General features: G+C 42.3%; 1 protein-coding gene across 1 annotated transcript in view; it reads left to right on the top strand.

Annotated features, from left to right (window-relative positions):
- LOC122814414 overlaps positions 1-22,705 on the top strand; it is a 156,891-nt gene that overhangs the window by 70,053 nt on the left and 64,133 nt on the right. The window contains exon 4 of the mRNA XM_044086997.1: positions 18,142-18,268. Coding sequence (XP_043942932.1) covers positions 18,142-18,268 — 127 coding nt within the window. The remainder of the gene's footprint in view (positions 1-18,141; positions 18,269-22,705) is intronic.

Here is a 22,705-nt window from a genome sequence, read left to right as displayed (position 1 = left end):
AAATGAAGTTTATAATGTATGGAGATTTGTAAATAGATGTAGATGTAATGTAAATATGTAAATAATATGTAATGTATATATCAATAAAAAACCCTATCGATCAGGGGTCCCATTTCACTAACACACTTCTGCTTTCATTCTGGGTGCAGTGGTGGCCCAGAGAAGAAGGAAGAAAGAATGCTTGAATCTTTGGGTGATAGCAGCAATGATTTGATTGTGAAAAAGGCAGTTGAGTGTTTTCATGTTAATATGGGTTTACTGGAGGAAAGAAGAGTAAAAGAAAAGACATTTAAACCTTCAGAACCTGCAGTTTTTAGTGATAGTGAGTCTATGATTGTGGAGGAGGTAGTCAAGCCTTAAGAGAATTTAGTTAAAGTTGCAGAGAGTGAGAGCCAGAAGAGGAAGGCATTTCAGCTTTCAGAACTGAATAATGTTTTAATGGCAGATACAGAGGGTGGAAAGGTAGTTGAGCCTTTCAGGGATTCAGAGGACTTGCTTCAAATGCAGCTGTTTGAGGAAGACAAAGGAGCTAAAGAAGGATGTTTTATTACAACCCTTCAGTCAGAAAGGTTGCAGGATGATTTATTAAGAGATTTGCTTTCATCAAGCGAGCCAGAAAGTGGGAGAGAATTATCATGGGGTCATATTATGGACAAAATATAACATGAAGAAGTACAGAAGATAAAACAGAAGGAAGCAATTAAATAGAAGAAAATGCAAATACTGTGAAGGAGACAGCAGAAAAATGTAGAAAATAGTTTGGAAGTCATGCAGAAAAAGAAATATATGGTGAGGATTTATAATAAAGAAAATAAGGCAATAGAAAGATATGAGGCATTGAACAATATTTTACCTTTGGGCACAAAAGTGAAAGAGGTAAGAGCATTTATTTATTTATATAAAGAGACTGTGACATTTTTGAAAATGGACATGTGATGGAGAATTTTTGGGAGAATATTAAAAAAGGACCGTTATCCTTGGAACATGTATATTTTAAAGCTTTCAACAGACAGACTGAAAAGAAACTACATATTCAATTCAGAACAGATGTTGAAAAAGATATTTTAAACAGACATTTAAGTAAAATGTATAATAATGTGTCTGACATTACTAAAGTATATGATAATAGAGTATTATGGACTCCGATCATCTAGATATATCATTATGGTAGGAAGAGAGCTTTTAATTCTACTTCTAGAAAGTTCTCATGCTTCTGTGGTTAAAGGTGCTCTACTCAGTGCATCTGGTATTTCTAGTCCCTTGTCTGGTCTGTATTTTACTTGCATCTCATACCTTTTGTACAAGGACATTCTAAATATGTTTTGCAAGAGTCTGTGATCTATTTTGCTATGAAACTTGTTTGCCATAGTCATTTGTAGAATATCATTTATCCATTTACTGTTGTTGGCAGTTGCTGAGTTCATCTCTTTTGTCCATTTCTAAAATCTCATAACCCATAGGTAAATAGTATCTTAATTTGCCATTTCACATATCATCGCATTTCTTTTTACAACACATGTAGTTTATTCACGCATCTTGGTATTTTCAGTGTTAGTCCATTTTTCATTTTGTCAGTATTTTGAAACTTTCTGCTCATTGCTCCATTTCCAGGTTGTGGCTTACTCTGACATCTTTCTTAGAGGCTGAGTAATTTCAGATTCATCAGTATTATTTTACGTGATGTACTTAACTTGAAATTATGCTGCCTGAATCTGTTTAGTTATTTATGCCATTTGATTTTTAATCCATTAGTAACTATTGGCAGTCACACGTTCTTGACTGTTGCCCAGCTGGATTACAATTGCTTAGAGTGGAGAGTCACAAATTTAATTAAATGTAGGAAAGTCTTTTCATCTGAACAAGAAAAACAATCTTTGCATGTTTTGTTCTGCTGAAGTTTATTTTGTCGCATTTAATAGAAACACTGCATACTGCAAGTTCAATAGAGAGAATACGTTTCTGAGAGTCAAAGGTGTATTGTGAGTTGGTCTGCTTTTTAAGTCATCTTAGCCTGAATAGCACAAGACCCCCACAGGGAGTGCTGCAGGTATGATTAACACCACAATGATAGTAACACTGTCAGCATTAGCGAGTTAAGGTCTGCACAAATCTAACCATTTTCTCATCATTTGAAAGCCATTTTTTCTGTTTATATCTCAACTTCTAGTCTAGAGCACATCATGGTCTAATAGAGTTCTTAATGACAGAGTTACCCCCAACATATTTGGTGCAGATTTTGCATGGCACAGCAGAATTCCTGGAAACCAAATCCATCTCTGACTTCTATTGAAGAATTTCTCTCTCCTTTATGAAACTTGAACTTCAATGTAGACAGGCTTACCTATTCTGTATTTCAATCTGCTAGATTGGCGCAATGATTATTTAAAACATTTTTTTTACTAATTTCACATATTTACATTATATATACAGAAAGGAAGAAATTCAACCTCACATACTGCTGTACATTGTTAGGAATACATTGAATCATCAATTACATTTTTAATGGAAAATAAGCAAAAAAGTATTTTTTATTGTATTTTTAAAGCAATCTAGAAATTCTAATTGAATCCTTAGTCAGTGTACAGTAGTAAAGGGAAAACAGCACTTGTACTTTACAAAAAAATCACCTAAACAGGCATGTCCAAGGGTCAGCTTCCAGTGATTTCTCCTGTCCACCTGGTGAATCTGGGCATACTGGGGCAATACAGCAACTGCCTCATGTATACAGACAACCCTCTCCTCCTACCACCCAGAACTACAACCTGCGAGAGATGCACTTACATAGCCAAACTGGAAGCAAAGCTCTCTCCAGCCAAGATTGTGCTAGACAGTCAAGAGGTGAAGGTTAACACCTGCACTATGCCTCAAGCAACACATAGCCCTTCAAAATCCACACCATCAACACCCACATATAGCAACACTAAACCCACATATGCAGAGGCCCTTAACATTAACCTGCCCGAGCAAGAAGGACCTCTGAAGCTGAAACGCAAACAAACACTAGTCACAATCAAAGTGACACATAGCTCACAACACCAGTGTGTCACCCAACAACAGCCTCTAAGGCAAGACAACGTACCCAACATTTTAGTCATAGGTGACTCTATAGTCAGGCACACTGATGTCCCACTCACCAGGGTGAACAAGGAGAAAATTACAGTCAGCTGCCTGTTTGGTGCCGGGACCCACCACATAACGCATGCACTCAAGTCACTCCACAACAAGTACAAATATGACTCTGTCATTGTTCATGTTGGAGTGAATGACTTGAGACATACCTCCCTGGACTACATGAAAAGAGACATGGAAGAGGTCTTGGATCATGTGGCCCAGGCAGGTATGACCCTAGCCCTGAGTAGCATCCTGCCTTCTCCCAGAATGATACCACAGTATAAAGACAAAATGATTGATTTCAACAATTGGCTAAGTTTCTGTTGTCATTCAAAGGGGATCCAGTATGTGTGTGCCTGGAACGACTTGATCGACAAACCACGATGCTTTGCCAGAGATGATCTGCACCTGTCACCCCTGAGATTCAGGTTACTGGCTAAAGCTCTTGCCACCCTATAATGTCTTTTTTAGGCAAGGTTCAAAGGACAAAACCACCACCATAACAGATACAAGCATGCAAAATCTGAAGGTAATGCTACTCAATGCTAGAAGTCTAAACCTCAAAATCCACTCTTTCGTGGCACTCCTAAAAATGTAGAAGATCGATATCTGTGCAGTAACTGAGATGTGGTTCAAGGCTCCAGAGAGCACTCCTGCAGTACCAGGCTACAGCTCTTACCACACTTTTGGCCACCAAACCAAGACCGAAATACTAAAGGTGGAGAAGTGTCCATATTCACCAAGGATATTCACACCTCCAGGCTACTTGCCCAACACAATGGTATGAAATTCTCCAGGTGTAACTAACACTAGGTAAGACTGCAATTCAAATTGTAGCTTGCTACAGATCCCCCACCATGCTCCAAGATTCTCACTATACCTTTCTAAACATACTAGAAAATATTAAGATAGAACCAAACATCCTAATACTGGGTGATTTTAACTACCCTGCCATTAACGGGAAAACTACTTGGGTACCAACAGCTTTTCCCAACGGTTCTTGGAATTCATAAATTCCAACGCCCTGGATCAACTAATCCATTGTCCCACCAGGGGCTCCAATATCCTAGACCTGGTCATTACCAACATGGGAGATAGATGCTCCACACCTGTGGTCACCCCCTCATTGGTCAGGTCTGACCATAAGCAAATCACCCTTGACATCCACACCCCCCCCCCCCACACTAAGGAAACCTCCATAAAAAACTTCTCCAAAGCCAACTTCATGCTACTCATGTCAGAAGTGACAAACTTCATGACACCCATGCAGACGGGAGCTGAAACATGCCATCCCAAATAGAAGCAAGACGCTCTCCTCCAAAAAGAGGAAGCCAATCTGGTGGTCCCCTGCCATAAACAAACTATACAACAGAAGGAAGAAACTGTTGCAGAAAAGAGGAAAATCTCAGGATGCAAAAACTCCCTTACCAGCCTCAGTAAGAAACTGAGATCCCTCATAAAATCCTCCAAAGCTAGTTACAAAAATAAAATTGCCAAAGATTCCAAAGACAACCACAAGGCATTCTATAGTTATGTCAAGAATCTAAATGGCAATGTTCAGATCTGCTCTGAGCTACAACAGAATGGGATTAAATATACTGATCCCAAGGATATTGCCAGTATCCTGGCAGATAGGTTTAGTACCAACTTCACCCCCTCTCATCCCTTAAAGGGCCCATCTCAATACCAAAAGATTGCCAAATTCCGGTAATCACGGCCACACAGGTAGAAACTGCTCTCTCCAAAGCAAAGAATACAGCATTTATGGGACCAGATGACATCCCAGGCTGTGTACTACATGAACTACAAAATGAACTGGCACCTCACCTAAGTGTGCCTCACCTCAGGCTTTGTGCACACTGAGTGGTGCACAGCTACAGTTATCCCACTCCACAAGGGGGGATCCACCTTGAATCCCAGGAACTACCGTGTCATCAGTCTGACGACACTGATCTGCAAGGGCATGGAACACATTGTCATGGAACTTATAAACAAAGACATTGGCAACCTTCAAACACTGGACCCCACCCAGTTTGGGTTCGTGAAGGAACGATCTTGTCTCTTGAACCTGATTGACTTCTTTGAATTAGTCTCCAGAGCTGTGGATGAGGGTAAGGCGGTCCACACAGCCTATCTGGACCTCGCCAAGGCCTTCGACACCATCCTTCACTCTGGAATCATAGATAAACTTACTAAGCTGGGCATAAGTCCATACATCACTCAGGTTGCCATCTGACTTACTGACAGAACCCACACTGTAAATATAGCCAACTCCTAATCCAGCTCCAGACAAGTGACAAGTGGAGTACCTCAGGGTTCAGTCCTGGGACCGCTCTTGTTTGGCATCTACTTCTCTGAAGTACAGGCCAACACTAAGGGACTCTGTCTAACAAAGTTCGCAGATGACTGCAAACTGGGAGCCATTATTGAATCCCCAAATGATGTTGATATTCTACAAAAGGGCTTTACAGAAACAGATGCTTGGTGCCAGAGCCGTGGGCTCAATCTTAATGCTAAGAAATGTATAGTTATCCCCTTTCGGAAAAAACATGTACCCATAAATTACCACATAGGTGGCAGTACGCTAAACACCAAAAGTGTGATGAGAGACTTAGGGACACAGGTGGACAGTGGTCTCACCTTCGATAACCACATTGCCACAACAGTCAGGAAATCCTTCTATGTGGTGCATCTCATCACTAAGTGCTTGTCATCCAGAAAAAAAGAGGTCATTGTCCCACTGTACTCATCCCTCATTAGATCCATTATATAGTACAACGCCCCATTTGGTATGTACCTCACAAGACATCTGCAACAGCTGGAAAGGCCACAGAAATACCTCACTAAAAGAATTACAGGCCTAAAGCAGATGCCCTATGCTGACCATCTAAAACAACTCCAGGTATACTCTGTGGCATATCGTCTACTCAGAGGCGATCTCTGCTTAACATACAAGGCCATGTCAAACCCTGAGCTGTTGGACATGTTATACTTAAAGAAATCTCAATCCCTCAGAACCACACGTTCCAGGAATCTAAACCTTGTCATCAAAATGAACAAAATATGCTGGAGGGATAGGTTCCTGACCCAGAGACTCCCCATACTCTGGAATAGACTGCCCATACATGTCAAGCAGAGCGCCTCCATGGCCATCTTCAAAGGGAACCTTAACGATTGGTTGGGAGATAGGAAATTCACCCCAGGGATCACATCAATCGCCCTGCTAGACAGGGGTCCAGGGAAGTAAATATTGTGGGAAGAAAACCATAACAGATACAAGCATGCAAAATCTGAAGGTAATGCTACTCAATGCTAGAAGTCTAAACCTCAAAATCCACTCTTTCGTGGCACTCCTAAAAATGTAGAAGATCGATATCTGTGCAGTAACTGAGATGTGGTTCAAGGCTCCAGAGAGCACTCCTGCAGTACCAGGCTACAGCTCTTACCACACATTTGGCCACCAAACCAAGACCGAAATACTAAAGGTGGAGAAGTGTCCATATTCACCAAGTATATTCACACCTCCAGGCTAGTTGCCCAACACAATGGTATGAAATTCTCCAGGTGTAACTAACACTAGGTAAGACTGCAATTCAAATTGTAGGTTGCTACAGATCCCCCACCATGCCCCAAGATTCTCGCTACACCTTTCTAAACATACTGGAAAATATTAAGATACAACCAAACACCCTAATACTGGGTTATTTCAACTACCCTGCCATTAACTGGGAAAACTACGTGGGTACCAACAGCTTTACCCAACGGTTCTTGGAATTCATAAATTCCAACGCCCTGGATCAACTAATCCATTGTCCCACCAGGGGCTCCAATATCCTAGACCTGGTCATTACCAACATGGGAGATAGATGCTCCACACCAGTGATCACCCCCTCATTGGTCAGGTCTGACCATAAGCAAATCACCCTTGACATCCACATCCCCCCCACACTAGGGAAACCTCCATAAAAAACTTCTCCAAAGCCAACTTCATGCTACTCATGTCAGAAGTGACAAACTTCATGACACCCATGCAGACCGGAGCTGAAACATGCCATCCCAAATAGAAGCAAGACGCTCTCCTCCAAATCTGGTGGTCCCCTGCCATAAACAAACTATACAACAGAAGGAAGAAACTGTTGCAGAAAAGAGGAAAATCTCAGGATGCAAAAAACTCCCTTACCAGCCTCAATAAGAAGCTGAGATCCCTCATAAAATCCTCCAAAGCTAGTTAAAAAAATAAAATTGCCAAAGATTCCAAAGACAACCACAAGGCATTCTATAGTTATGTCAAGAATCTAAATGGCAATGTTCAGATATGCTCTGAGCTACAACAGAATGGGATTAAATATACTGATCCCAAGGATATTGCCAGTATCCTGGCAGATCGATTTAGTACCAACTTCACCCCCTCTCACCCCTTAAAGGGCCCATCTCAATACCAAAAGATTGCCAAATTCCGGTAATCACAGCCACACAGGTAGAAACCGCTCTATCCAAAGCAAAGAATACAGCATTTATGGGACCAGATGACATCCCAGGCGGTGTACTACATGAACTACAAAATGAACTGGCACCTCACCAAAGTGTGCCTCACCTCAGGTTTTGTGCACACTGAGTGGTGCACAGCTACAGTTATCCCACTCCACAAGGGGGGGATCCACCTTGAATCCCAGGAACTACTGTCCCATCAGTCTGACGACACTGATCTGCAAGGGCATGGAACACATTGTCATGGAACTTATAAACAAAGACATTGGCATCCTTCAAACACTGGACCCCACCCAGTTTGGGTTCGTGAAGGAGCAATCTTGTCTCTTGAACCCGATTGACTTCTTTGAATTAGTCTCCAGAGCTGTGGATGAGGGTAAGGCGGTCCACACAGCCTATCTGGACCTCGCCAAGGCCTTCGACACCATCCTCCACTCTGGAATCATAGATAAACTTACTAAGCTGGGCATAACTCCCTACATCACTCAGGTTGCCAACTGACTTACTGACAGAACCCACACTGTAAATATAGCCAACTCCTAATCCAGCTCCAGACAAGTGACAAGTGGAGTACCTCAGGGTTCGGTCCTGGGACCGCTCTTGTTTGGCATCTACTTCTCTGAAGTACAGGCCAACACTAAGGGACTCTGGCTAACAAAGTTCGCAGATGACTGCAAACTGGGAGCCATTATTGAATCCCCAAACGATGTGGATATTCTACAAAAGGGCCTTATAGAAACAGATGCTTGGTGCCAGAGCCATGGGCTCAAGCTTAATGCTAAGAAATGTATAGTTCTCCCCTTTCGGAAAAAACATGTACCCATAAATTACCACATAGGTGGCAGTACACTAAACACCAAAAGTGTGATGAGAGACTTAGGGACACAGGTGGACAGTGGTCTCACCTTCAATAACCGCATTGCCACAACAGTCAGGAAATCCTTCTATGTGGTGCATCTCATCACTAAGTGCTTGTCATGCAGAAAAAAAGAGGTCATTGTCCCACTGTACTCATCCCTCATTAGATCCATTATAGAGTACAACGCCCCATTTGGTATGTACCTCACAAGACATCTGCAACAGCTGGAACGGCCACAGAAATACCTCACTAAAAGAATTACAGGCCTAAAGCAGATGCCGTATGCTGACCATCTAAAAAAACTCCAGGTATACTCTGTGGCATATCGTCTACTCAGAGGCGATCTCTGCTTTCCAGTCTCACATAGACCTACCATGACAGCAAACTAAACACATAATCACACAAAACATACTCGGAGGCTCTAAATAAAGATCTGCCTAAGCAGCAGAGACCTCCAAAGCAGACACCCAAGCAACCGCTACCCCAAAACAAAACACGTGCAACACATATCTCACAAAGCAAGTGTGCCGAACAGTCACAGCCCTTAAGACTAAACATCACACCTGATACACTTGTAATAGGTGACTCTATCATCAGGCACACTGACATCCCGCTCACCAGGCTGAACAAGGAGAGGGTCACGGTGAGCAGCCTGTCGGACGCTAGGATCCGCCACATAACGCAAGCACTCAGGTCACTCCAAGGCAAGTACAAATATGACTCAGTCATTGTCCATGCTGGTGTGAATGACCTGAGACGTACCTCCCTGGACTACATGAAAAGAGACATAGAGGAGCTCTCTGAGCATGTAGCCCAGGCCGGTATGACCCTGACCTTGAGTAGCATCTTACCCTCACCAATAATGATGCCACAATATGAAGACAAGATGATCAGTTTCAACAATTGGCTTAAGTACTGGTGTCATTCAAAGGGATCAATGCCTGTCAGCTTGGGATGATATGCTCGACAAGCCACATGCTCGCTAGGGACGGCTTGCACCTGTCACCCCTGGGCTTTCGGATATTGGCAAAGGCTCTGCTACCCCATAGTGCCTTTTTAGGCAAGGCTCAAAAGACAAACCCACCTCCATAGGTATCACAAGGGATAAGAAACTAAGAGTAATGCTACTCAACGTCAGAAGTCTAAACCTCAAGATGCATGCGCTCAAAACTCTCCTTAGCATGGAGAACATCGATATATGTGCAGTAACAGAAACCTGGTTCAGAGCTCCCGAGAGCACCCCAGCACTACCAGGATATACCTCATACCATGCTTTTCGCCCCAAAACTTGGATCGAACCACAAAGGAGGGGGAGTATCGATATTCATCAAAGATACCCACACCTCCAGGTTGGTGGCAAAGCACGAAGCATCAGAGACTATCCATGTGCAACTAACAGTGGGTAAAACTGCCTTCCAGTTTATAGCCTGCTACAGACCACCCTCCCAAACCCAGGAACCCCACTCGGCCTTCCTGAGAACACTGGAAAATATGAAGGTCTCTCCAAACACCATTATATTGGGCAACTAACTTCAACTACCCAAACATAGACTGGGAGCATTACTCTAGCTCCAACACCCTAGCCCAAAGGTTCCTAGAATTTATAAACTCAGATGCTATGGAACAACTTGTTACCACTCCCACAAGAGGGGAAAACATACTGGACCTGATCATCACCAACATGGGGACTCTATGCTCCAGACCAGAAGTGTATCCCTCACTGGTAAGATCAGACCATAAACTAATCTCACTGGATATTCACATCCCGACCCCACCCCCTGCCCAGAAAACCACAGTGAAAAACTTCTCTAAAGCAAATTTCACACTCCTCAAAACCGAAGTGGAATCCTTCAAAGCCCCGGACCTGTGGAAAATATGGCCCAGACCAAGAATCCTTTATAAACACATTCTATGAACACCTTCAGGAATGCATGGATCATTCGATCCCAAATAAAACCAAGACCCAATCCTCCAAAGGCAGACGCCCTGTCTGGTGGACCCCAGCCATAAACAAACTATACAATAGAAGGAGGAAGCTACTAAATGATGGAGCAAAATCCCAAAAGGGAAGGCATCACTGATCAATATTAGCAAAAACTACAGGCACTCATAAAATTGTCTAAGGCCAGCTTCGAGAGAAAAATTGCACAGGACACTAAGGATAATCACAAGGCTTTCTTTAGTTATGTTAGGAACCTGGGTGGTAATTCCCAGATATGCTCAGAATTAGTTCAAAATGACAAAAAATACACCGAACCCACAGACATTGCCAGCATCCTAGCTGACAGGTTCAGCAAAATCCCCCACCAAAGGGCAAATATCTATCCCAGCAGAGCCCTGCGCCCCTCACATCTCAGATGCTCAGGTAAGAGCCGCCTCTCCAAAGCAAAAAACACAGCATCAATGGGACCAGACGGTGTCCCGGGCTGCGTCCTACATGAACTCCAAGAAGAGCTAAACCCAAACATAAAACTACTGTTCAATCTCAGCCTTACTACAGGATATGTGCCCAAAGAGTGGCGTACAGCAACAGTGGTCCCTCTCCATAAAGGTGGTGCCTCAACGGATCCTGGAAACTATCGCCCCATAAGCCTGACTAGCTTGGTCTGCAAAGCTATGGAAAGGATCATCATGGACCTCATAAATAAAGATATTGGGGACCTAGATACACTGGATCCTACCCAGTTCGGCTTTGTTAAGGGCAGATCCTGCCTCTTAAACCTGGTTGATTTCTTTGGAACAGTCACCAAGGCCATTGCGAGGGAAGGTGTTCCACACAGCCTACCTGGACCTCGCAAAAGCCTTCGATACAATACCCCACTCGGGCATTATAGATAAGCTCACCAGTTTAAATATAAACCCCTATGTCACTAGATGGATCGCAAACTGGCTCAAGGACAGAACCCACATGGTTAGAATTGCTGGAGCCATGTCAGACTCCAAACCAGTTACAAGTGGTATCCCACAAGGCTCAGTCCTGGGACCTCTCTTGTTCGGTATATATTTCTCGGTGGTACAGGCCAACACAGAAGGACTGTGGCTGACCAAGTTCGCAGAGGACTGCAACCTGGCAGCCATAATCGACCCTCCAGCCAACACAAGCATCCTCCAAAAGGGCCTCATAGAAACAGACAACTGGTGCCAGAGCCATGGCCTCAAGCTAAATGCCAAAAAGTGTATAGTCATCCCCTTTGGCAAAAACAAAGTGCCCACAAATCGCATAGGTGGTAATCCGTTAAGTACAGAAGAAGTAATTAGGGACCTGGGGACCCAAGTTGGTAGCAATCTCTCATTTGACAACCACGTGGCCAAAGTGGTTAGAAAAACATTTTATATAGCCCACCTAATCATGAAGGGATTCACATCTAGATCAGGGGAGGACATAGTGCCTCTTTACTCATCCCTCATCAGGCCCATAATTGAGTACAATGCCCCTTTTGGGATATACCTTACCAGACACCTGCAGCAACTGGAAAGACCCCAAAAGTACCTCACCAAGAGGATCAAATGGCTCAAACAGATGCCATATGCTGCCCGGTTAAAGAAACTCCAGCTCTACTCAGTGGCATGCCTGTTCAGAGGCGATCTGTGCCTGACGTATAAAGCCATGTCCAACCCGGAATTAATGGACATGCTGCACCTCAGAAAATCCAAATCCCATCGAGCTACGTGCTCGAGAGACTTGAACCTCAGCACTGAAATAAATAGGACATGCTGGAGGGACAGATTCATAACCCAGAGGCTCCCTTCACTCTGGAATAAAATCCCAGTCCAGGTTAGGCAGAGTCCCTCATTGACTCTCTTCAAGAGGAATCTTGAGTGGATGGGAGATCGTAGGTTTTCCCCGGATATCACTTCTGTGTCACTGTTAGACAGAGGCACAGTATACTAACCTCGAAAAAGGGCATAGCAAAATAAATTTAAAATGGGTGGCGAAAGCCAAATACATTCTGGCTAGGCTTATAAATGCCCTAGGGCAGATAGCCTAGTATGAACCTATAAGGCCATGTCAAACCCTGAGCTGTTGGACATGTTATACTTAAAGAAATCTCAATCCCTCAGAACCACATGCTCCAGGAGTCTAAACTTGTCATCACAATGAACAAAATATGCTGGAGGGATAGGTTCCTGACCCAGAGACTCCCCATACTCTGGAATAGACTGCCCGTATATGTCAAGCAGAGCGCCTCCATGGCCATCTTCAAAGGGAACCTTAATGATTGGTTGGGAAATAGGAAATTCACCCCAGGGATCACATCAATCACCCTGCTAGACAGGGGTCCAGGGAAGTAAATATTGTGGGAAGAAATATCCAGGGAATTGTTATGGCTAGGTTTGTATAGGCCCTAGGGCCGATAGCCTAGTACCAAACTAGGAACCTATTATAAAATCAAAACATGAGTACATTGTAAGGGTATCTGACAAAAAGGGCCACATTGTAATTGTGGATCATGTACATTAAATGAGATACATTATTTTGTATTGATAGAAAATATGTTTTACAGAACATAAGTGTAGCAATGGGGATGGGAGGGCTGATTTTGACTATAAATGTGCTAACATCTTTGTCTTTTCCTTTTAAGCTCCCCACAGCTGACCATCAGCTGCCAACAGCTGTTCTCATTTACTGGGTCTACTGGACCCACCTTCACTGATCCCAGGCTCTCCCCTGACCCACATCCAGGGCCAATGAGGAAATCAGGGTCACTGGTGTGACTTAGTGTTGTCATTCTTCTCCTGAGGAGCATGCTCTAACACACTACCCCACAGCAGGCACTACATTTCTGCTATGGCTGCCTTTGGGAGCTGCTTGCACACTTCCGTGCATGGCAGCCTACTGACCAAGCAAGACACGGCTTGTAGCTTGTAGCTCAACAGGTTCTTCATGCTGATGTTGCAATGAGTCAAGTTACCTGCCTCCCCCCACACCCCTAAGAATGTCTGAGCTGATATCTGCCACTCAGTCCAGTCCTACCTGCCTGGTCCCTCCATCATCATGCTGTTAATTCAATATGATACCCAATCAGGCTTTATCCCACAGGACCTTGGGCCAGGGTTATCATTCTCTTTTTTTGATAATCAATACAGTTTTTTCCTTGTTCTCCTTTGGTAAATATGATTTATTACTGACTTTAAACTGATAATTTTCTGTTTATCTTGTATCTTTTTCTGAATTTTATTTTGTGTTATTACAAAACCAATGATCACATTTTTAGATGCTATAGTAATTTGAGAAATAGGTTAATGTGTGTGTAGTGTAACAGTGTCCAAAGATGGCATAGATTGTTTTTAGCTGTTGATAATTTGCATCCCCCACCTGCTTCCTGTTTTGCCACTGTGGGTTCTCTTATGAATAGGGATAGAACTTGAATACTGGGTTTTGGAATATTGTCCCACAAGATCTTAACAAGTTTTTGCCAAACTGTCTTTCCAAAGTAATATCTCTGACACAGTGTAAAGGTGGATCTCAAATTTTAACAGTACCACACCAGCAGGATTTGGACAGTCTTAGTTTACCACATATTGAATTTTCTCCATATTTTAGAATTTTCATGAGATGGCATATGTTAACAAGTTTAATGCAGAGCTAGTTGACAATTTGCAAAAAGTGATGTCCTCTAACACCAGAACACACAATTTGTATGGTATTGTGACCACAAATGATTTGGAGTCTCACAGTCAGGGTGATGTGAAGAGCCTGTATACATGTGGATCTTGTAAAGTGCATTTGTTGTGGGCTAAATGTAACATTTCTGAACATCATTGGTCATACACATATATGGATATGGATTGCACAACAGTAATGTGGTGTATGTTATATAGTGTAATTGCTCTCCCTCCCTATGGTACATTGGAAAAGCTGTACACCCAGTTGAGGTTAGATTACAAATATACATTAGGGAGTGAGGACTTTTCACCCTTCAGTACTGTAGCTACCCATATTAATGTCTTTCATGCTGGAATTCCATTCTATGCCCTATATACTAACAGTATATTCTAACAGTAGGGTGACAGTGGGGAAAACTTTTGTTGTTGAAAACTGAATCACAGTATATTTTGAAACATAATACTTCTTTTCAATTTGGTTTTAGTATCAAAATTAGTTGGCATTGTATCTTGTAGGAAATTTCTTATAGGCTGGAGTCTATTGGTATTTGTTTATTGGATTGTTGTTCAACTGATAATTAATGCAGTTATTTTACCTTTGTATTCTGTTAGCTGGGAATCCCCTAGCCATTTAGCTGTGATGTCAGGATACAGTAAATAGTTTAAATGACTGTTTTGTTTTTATTCCTTGCTCAGTGGTGATTGTTTTTTTGGAAAAGACTTCCATGTTTTTGCACTCTTTAATCTCACTATCTGTCGATCAGCAGTGTTGTCCTGACCAACTGACCCATTTGTTCCCCATCATCAGGGTGATGGTTGACTGACAGGGACCATCATATAGATATCCCTCAGGAGTGGTTTTAGAGGTTTTTGTCTTATGCTGTATTTTTACCCATGGATGTTTGGCTAGTGGAGCAGAAGGGGACCATGCAATGGGGTCACCACACTGGACTTTGTAAAGCTTTCCTCAAGGGTACCTTCCTTCTCAGACCTCCAGTCAGGGAGGTAGTACCCCCATGGGATTTGTCTTTGGTTCTCCAAGCCTTGACTAGCCCCCATTTCCAGGAACGGCCACGGTTGATCTTAAATATCTCTCTTGGAAAACGGCCTTCTTAGTGGCCATTACTTCAGCTAAAAGGGTCTCTGAACTTCAGGCTCTATGTGTTAAGCCGCCGTATTTATCCTTCCATCCAGATAGAGTTTACCTCAGGATCAATCCGTCCATTCTGCCTAAGGTCTCTTCGGAAGCTAATATTAATCAATCTATTAATCTTCCCGTGTTCTTTCCCCATTACCAGAATAAAGGAGAATATAAACTGCATTCCTTGGATGTGCACAGACAGTTACATTTTTATACTCATCGAACTGCTGGTCATAGGCAATCTGACCAGTTGTTTGTCTCCTTTGCCAAAACAAGTTTAGGCAAGTCAATTTCTAAAGTTACACTATCACGGTGGATAGCTAATTGTATCCTCTTAGCGTATCAGAGTTCGGGAAGGCCTGCACCTCAGGGAGTCCGAGCTCATTCTACCAGGGCCGTCGCTGCTTCGGTGGCCTTTAAATCTAGGGTCCCCTTAGATGATATTTGTTCCACAGCCACTTGGGCTTCATCTCATACCTTTATCAGCCATTACAAACTGGATGTTGTCTCCAGAGGTAGGGCGTCCTTTGGCTCTGCAGTGCTCCGGAATGTTCTTCCATAAAGGCCACCCAGGATTCAGGTAGCTGGGGACTCTGTTCCAAGGGTTGCTGACAAATGAAGTTCCTACTTCAGATTTAGAAGTTATGTACTCACCATAACGTTCCATCTGAGTAGGCATCTTCATTTGTCTGCAACCATCCCCCCTCCTTCCCCCTGACCTATAGGATCTGTCTTGGATAAGCCCCTTCCGGGGCACAATAACATTGCTTATATCGGGCAAACTTGATCTGAGGTCAGTTAGGGTTGGCAGGGGATTATGGGTAAAGGGAGGAGCTAGGAGCTCGGATCTATGCTGTGGTAAAAGTTGCTGGCTCGGATCCAAGATCGGATCCGTATCCCAAAGGTTGCAGACAAATGAAGATACCTACTCAGATGGAACGTTATGGTGAGTACATAACTTCTGATTTTTAGCTGTTGATAATTTGCACCCCCCCCCACCTGCTTCCTCTTTTCCTCTTTTGCTACTAAGGGTACTCTTATGAATAGGGATAGAACTTGAATACTGGGTTCTTGGAATATTGTCCCACAAGATCTTAACAAGTTTTTGCCGAACTCTCTTTCCAAAGTAATAGCTCTGACACAGTGTAAAGGTGGATCTCAGATTTTAGCAGTACCACACCAGCAGGATTTGGACAGTCTTAGTTTACCACATATTGAATTTTCTCCATATTTTAGAGTTTTCATGAGATGGCATATGTTAACAAGTTTGATGCAGAGCTAGTTGACAATTTGCAAAAGTGATGTCCTCTAACACCAGAACACACAATTTGTATGGTATTGTGGCCACAAATGATTTGGAGTCTCCATACAAATTGTGTGTTCTTGTACGGTTAGATTACAAATATACATTAGGGAGTGAGGACTTTTCAGTCTTCAGTACTGTAGCTACCCATATTAATGTCTTTCATGCTGGAATTCCATTCTATGCCCTATATACTAACAGTATATTCTAACAGTAGGGTGACAGTGGGGAAAACTTTTGTAGTTGAAAACTGAATCACAGTATATTTTGAAACATACTACTTTTCAATTTGGTTTTAGTATCAAAATTAGTTGGCATTGTATCTTGTAGGAAATTTCTTATAGGTTGGAGTGTATTGGTATTTGTTTATTGGATTATTGTTCAACTGATAATTAATGCAGTTATTTTACCTTTATATTCTGTTAACTGTGAATCCCCTAGCCATTTAGCTGTGATGTCAGGCTACAGTAAATAGTTTAAATGACTGTTTTGTTTTTATTCCTTGTTGTCTGGTCATTGCTTTTTGGAAAAGATTTCCATGTTTTTGCACTCTTTACTCTCGCTATCTGTCGATCAGCAGTGCTCTCCTGATCAAGTAACCCATTTGTTCCCCATCATCAGGGTGATGGTTGACTGAGAGGGGCCATCATATAGATATCCCTCAGGAGTGGTTTTAGAGGTTTTTGTCTTATGCTGTGTTTTACCCATGGATGTTTGGCTAGTGCAGCAGAAGGGGACCATGCAATGGGGTGATGACCCTGGACCTCTGTACTTATGCAAAGGACTTTGTCAGTATGCAGCCCTACCTTCTTCCCTCAGGGTAGGAAGATGGTTTCCCTAGTCTACAATGGAGAAATCACATCTCCTTGTGCACATCCTGAGTGACATCAACTGTCTCCTCCTCTAGGAGAGGTGAGTGGGACATGCCCCTTCATTATTACCCCTACCTGCCCTACTCCTAAAGTGACAGCACCAGTATTCATACCCCACTCATGTGGTTCACAATAAGGATTCCATCCCTCTGTACCATGCAGCCAGGCAGAAAACACTGTCCTTGATGGTCATTAACTCTATGCAAAGCATCTCCGAGCTTCAGGCCTGTGCATGCAGGGAATCCTATCCGGTCACTCTCAAGAGTAACAGATTTGTTTTACAGTGACATGGCTTATTCTACCTCAAATGGCAGATGTCTGAACAAGGAAACATTAGATTGTTGTATAGCTTTCAAAGCATCACACTGTTAAGTGTGTGTATGTTTATGTGCACATATGTTTCATATATATATATATATATATATATATATATATATACACACACACACACACACGTATATATATGTGTGTGTGTGTGTGTGTGTGTGTGTGTATATCTCTCTATCTGTATGTATATATATTTTCCCCACTAGTTCTCAATTGCATATATGGCTCCACAGACTGGTGTTAATTGAATTGTCCACAAGCCAGATTTTCTGCATCACCAGATCTATAACTTTATGTTTTCTGTACCAAGCATGTGGCTGAAAGGCCCCCCACCCAGTAAATGAAGAAAGTAAAAATAGTGCTGTCTCTGCTGAAGGACCGCACATTATATGTTGAATATAATAAACACTGAAGAGGATTTTTCTCCTTTCAGGTACCAGAAACCTTTGAAGATGTCACTGTTACTTTCACAGAAGAGGAGTGGAAGTTGTTAAGGAAACAAGATAAGGAGCTGTACAGACACGTGATGGTACAGAACTACGAAACCTGTGTTTCGGTTGGTAAGTGAGAGCTGGCTTATGAAGTGAGTTCATTATTCTGAAAGTTATAAGTATAATATGAAAATGTGCTTGAATAATTCAGAACTGTGCACTTCACTCTTGTTTGGTGAGGGTGTGTAGCATCTCTCTCTATATTCCAATGGGTTCTACAAAATTAACATCTCTCTCCACTGACCCTGTATGGTATGAAGTGATCCAACTCTTTCTTGTCCACAATGATTTTTCTCAAGCATAAGCACTTCTCTCTCTGATTTAGCATTCTTGTTCTGCTACTGTAGTTACATATCACATTATAACATCATGTTTCTTTTCAGTTTTTAAACTCTCTTCCTGTACTGCGTGACATTTTGACCATCTGTTCTTTTTCTGCATAAAACAGCCACCCCTTGAATAGGCTGTTTCCTTAGGGGTAGTTGATGCCCATTTTTTATCCTCGGGTACCCCATGGATAACATACTGTGATCAGGCAGTATCCCATGAGGGACTGGCAGTTTGTTTCTCCAGTATCTTTTATTAACCAAGTGTGACCTGTTAGAAGTCTATACCTCATTTTATAGATAAAGAAACTTTGGCTTCGTTAAAGTAATTTTTCAAAAACACAGTTTGAAATCTGAGAAATAAAACCCAAGCCTGAAAGGTGCAGTTCATGTACAGCTTTTTAAAATAAAATACTTCTCTGTATTATCATGTGTACCTGCATTTTTCATATCACCATAAATGGGTCTGCTGTGTGGAATGCTAAGCAGGTATTAAGAAAGGCCTGTCACCTTCTATAATGTTGTTTGTGTAAACTGTTAAGGCAGAATATTTTAGCTCTGTGTCTTTATAAGAAGTCTGTGTGCTTCTAACAGTTTTCTCATAGTTCAGAGTGTACAGACATTCATGTAGAATAATTTTTGCTTTGCTGTGCTATGATGGCATTAAAAGCATGTTACTGTTTTGAAATTTTGAATTTAGTGAGTATCTATTTGCTGGTCTGATACAGACCGTATTGGGTGGTTTATTCCCATGTTCCTCCTGCCTGAATTATTTGGCCTAGATGAAACTGTTTAGTTGTTAATCATCTGTTAGAAACGACTGTCTGATAACATTTCCCCAATTTGTTGTTTTGCTGGAATTATTTGTGGAGGGTCCCCATTTCACTTTGTCTTGCTGCACTTGGCTTTGTTTTAGTCATGTACCCTAGCCCCATTCCATCCCACTCTGCTTTATTTCCTTCATATATAATACTTTTCACACCTTCACTGACTTATTTTTCCTCTAATTTTAACCAGCCAATCATAAGTCATTACTAGCTTGCTGACATCAGTACCTGACAAAAACGTTCTCTACCATAAAAGCCTTTCAGGCCAAGCTACCAACAACTGACTCTTATGTACTTTTCTTCTCTCATTCTGTTAGGCTACTTTGAAAATTCATATTTTAACTCAGAACAAGTCTGCTGCAACCTTACCATTCTCATACCTTCTAGCACAAACTTCCATCCCTGTCATGTTTTCCATAAAGCATACCACTTTAGTTCCAAACTGATTGCTAGAAAACGTTGAAGTCTGCCATCACACTTAGAGTACTTCCATGCAAACAAATCATCTCACATCATAAAATTAGTTCCTGCAGCTAAACAGAGGAAAATCCCTGTACCACCTCTACTTAATTGTGTTTCTTCTACTTGCTAGCAATATCATGCAAAGCTATGTTCCAGCTCTGCTGATCAACAGTTCCCTCCCTTTTGAACTGCCACCTTTAGAATCTCTCTGTTAAATAGCATCAAAAACAAAGTACTACCTGTACTTTTTCCTGGCTGCTGCATGCTTCTGAACCCAGAATAACGCTCATAAGTCATTCTACCCACTACCCTGCAATAAGGGACCTGCCTGGCTTCTAAGGACCCCCTCAACTACTTCAGGCCTTGCCAAATTGGACCATCTTTTCTGCTGCCCCAGTACTTTCTCCTGTCTGTACAGTGTTTGACAAATGTTCTACTCACTACCGTGCAATAAGGGACCAACCTGGTTTCTAAGGACCCCCTCATCTACTTCAGGCCTTGCCAAATTGGACCATCTTTTTCTGCTGCCCCAGTACTTTCTCCTGTTTGTACAGTATTTGATAAACGTCCTACCCACTACCCTGCAATAAGGGACCTGCCTGGCTTCTAAGGACCCCCTCATCTACTTCAGGCCTTGGCAAATTGGACCATCTTTTTCTGCTGCCCCAGTACTTTCTCCTATTTGTACAGTATTTGACAAATGTTCTACCCACTACCCTGCAATAAGGGACCTGCCTGGCTTCTAAGGACCCCCTCATCTACTTCAGGCCTTCCCAAATTGGACCATCTTTTTATGCTGCCCCAGTACTTTCTCCTATTTGTACAGTATTTGACAAACATTCTACCCACTACCCTGCAATAAGGGACCTGCCTGGCTTCTAAGGACCCCCTCATCTACTTCAGGCCGTACCAAATTGGACCATCTTTTTCTGCTGCCCCAGTACTTTATCCTGTTTGTACAGTATTTGACAAACGTTCTACCCACTACCCTGCAATAAGGGACCTGCCTGGCTTCTAAGGACCCCCTCATCTACTTCAGGCCTTGCCAAATTGGACCATCTTTTTCTGCTGTCCCAGTACTTTCTCCTGTTTGTACAGTATTTGACAAAGTATGTTTCACCATTGCCCCATGTTGTAAGTAATTCTGTGTTTTGTCTTTTAATTAAACTCTGTAAACTAATTTAGCCACTGAGTCAGGAAAGTCAGCAGCCAAACTCCTCTCCCTGACCAGTATTACCTGATAGTTTTCCCCTCGCCGCTTACCTTATCCTTCCCTACCTACTAAATTCCTTTTCTTGGTCACCTGTTGTAATAATCCTTCTGCCCACTAGGTGGCAGTCTAATCTGGCCTAGAGCCCTTACTCTTTTCCCCACTTTTGCTAGTTTCAGCTCACTACATTCTTTTTCCTATTTTCTCATCCCTTGCCCTGCTGCCTAGCTATTCCCCCTAATACTCTCTCTCTGCTCCTAGTCCGTACTCTTCTCATCCTCTACCTACAGCAGACTTTTATTCTTTTTATTCTTCCCTCTTCACTATCCTTTTTCCTACATCATACCTGCTAGAAGCTACTTACCTGCTCCACCTTCTCTCTCTGGGTTTTTACTGCTCACTGATTCTCTGCTGAATCCTCCACTTCTTGCTGTACAACCTCTTTTGGCCACCACCTCTACCTGGACCTTAGTATTCCTAAGACTCTCCTCTACTGCTAACTATACTCCACTTCACTTTTACTTCCTCACTTACCGCTATCCACTTCTCTCTTTTAATGTATGCATTTCTCTGTTACTTTTGAATTCCCACGATACCTGGAAATCACCTGCCATTCCTTGTTAACTGTCCTCAGGTTACTTTGTCCCTCCCTTATCTACCTGCCCCCTCTGTTCTCTGCCTCCTCCCACTCCCACCTCATATCCTGCCCCTAGGGCATATAGGGGGGAAGGCCTTTGTGGCGCCTTTCTTTTACTACCTGTACTTTTTCCTGGCTGCTGCGTGCTCCTGAACCCAGAATAATGCTCATAACTGTAAGTACCATTACATTTTCTGTGATGTTTATTCATTGTGTTTTCACCCAATACTGTTCTGTGCTGTCGTAACTATTTGTCTTTGCTGAGTTATATTATTTGTTAGAGCTACCTGGTGTAGCTAAGAAAAGGGTACTTTAACTGCAGAACTTGCTAATATATTACTGTTGCATATCCACTGATGCCTTTAGTGTATTGTGCTCAGCATTTTAAAGTGACTCATTCTTTTTAACTTATTTAGTTAGCTAATGTAGTTAGTTTTGCATCCTCTCTACTTCAGTTGTAGAAACGCTGGCAGCAACTTGGTTTGTGCTTTCTCCCACGTGGACTGTGTTTGCGCAGTTCTGTAGAGCATGAATTTCTGCTCCATCCATGTGTTTGTATCAGTCTGCTCAATTACAATTGCTAAGTTAGGCGGGGGTAAGGTTAAGTGGTATGTTTTGCTTGGCTCTTATGAAACTCTTCTTTTTTTTCTTTTTCCTAATACATTTGCTCTGTTTGTAGAATATATGTCTTTGTTTTTTTGTATTAGGTCAGTTCCCCTAAATGTGGTAATGTACTGAACTAATCTTAGCATCCAAACAGTACAACGCCAACTACCTTATCTCCGTTGCACTAGCTCAAAACAACAAATGATATCATGATGCCTTTTTAAATTAAGAACCACACGGCACAACTATTCAAAGTGATCTCTGTGAGTTAGCTTATGTGTAGCATTCTGATTAATCAGAAGTTATGCTTTGTTAATTGTTACACTGCATTAGCCCTATACTACTGTTATATAGATATTCCGTCTTTTGTCTTTCTGTTTGCCTAGCGTGCCTGAACTTCCTTCTATTTCTCTAAGGTACGGCTTACCGTAACTGTGT

The sequence above is a fragment of the Protopterus annectens genome, chromosome 10.part0 (genome assembly GCF_019279795.1).
Source record: "Protopterus annectens isolate FY-2018-M chromosome 10.part0, PAN1.0, whole genome shotgun sequence".
Taxonomy (NCBI): Eukaryota; Metazoa; Chordata; order Ceratodontiformes; family Protopteridae; genus Protopterus; species Protopterus annectens.
Note: the sequence above shows the minus strand (reverse complement) of the source record. Positions and strands in the feature narration are given on the sequence as shown.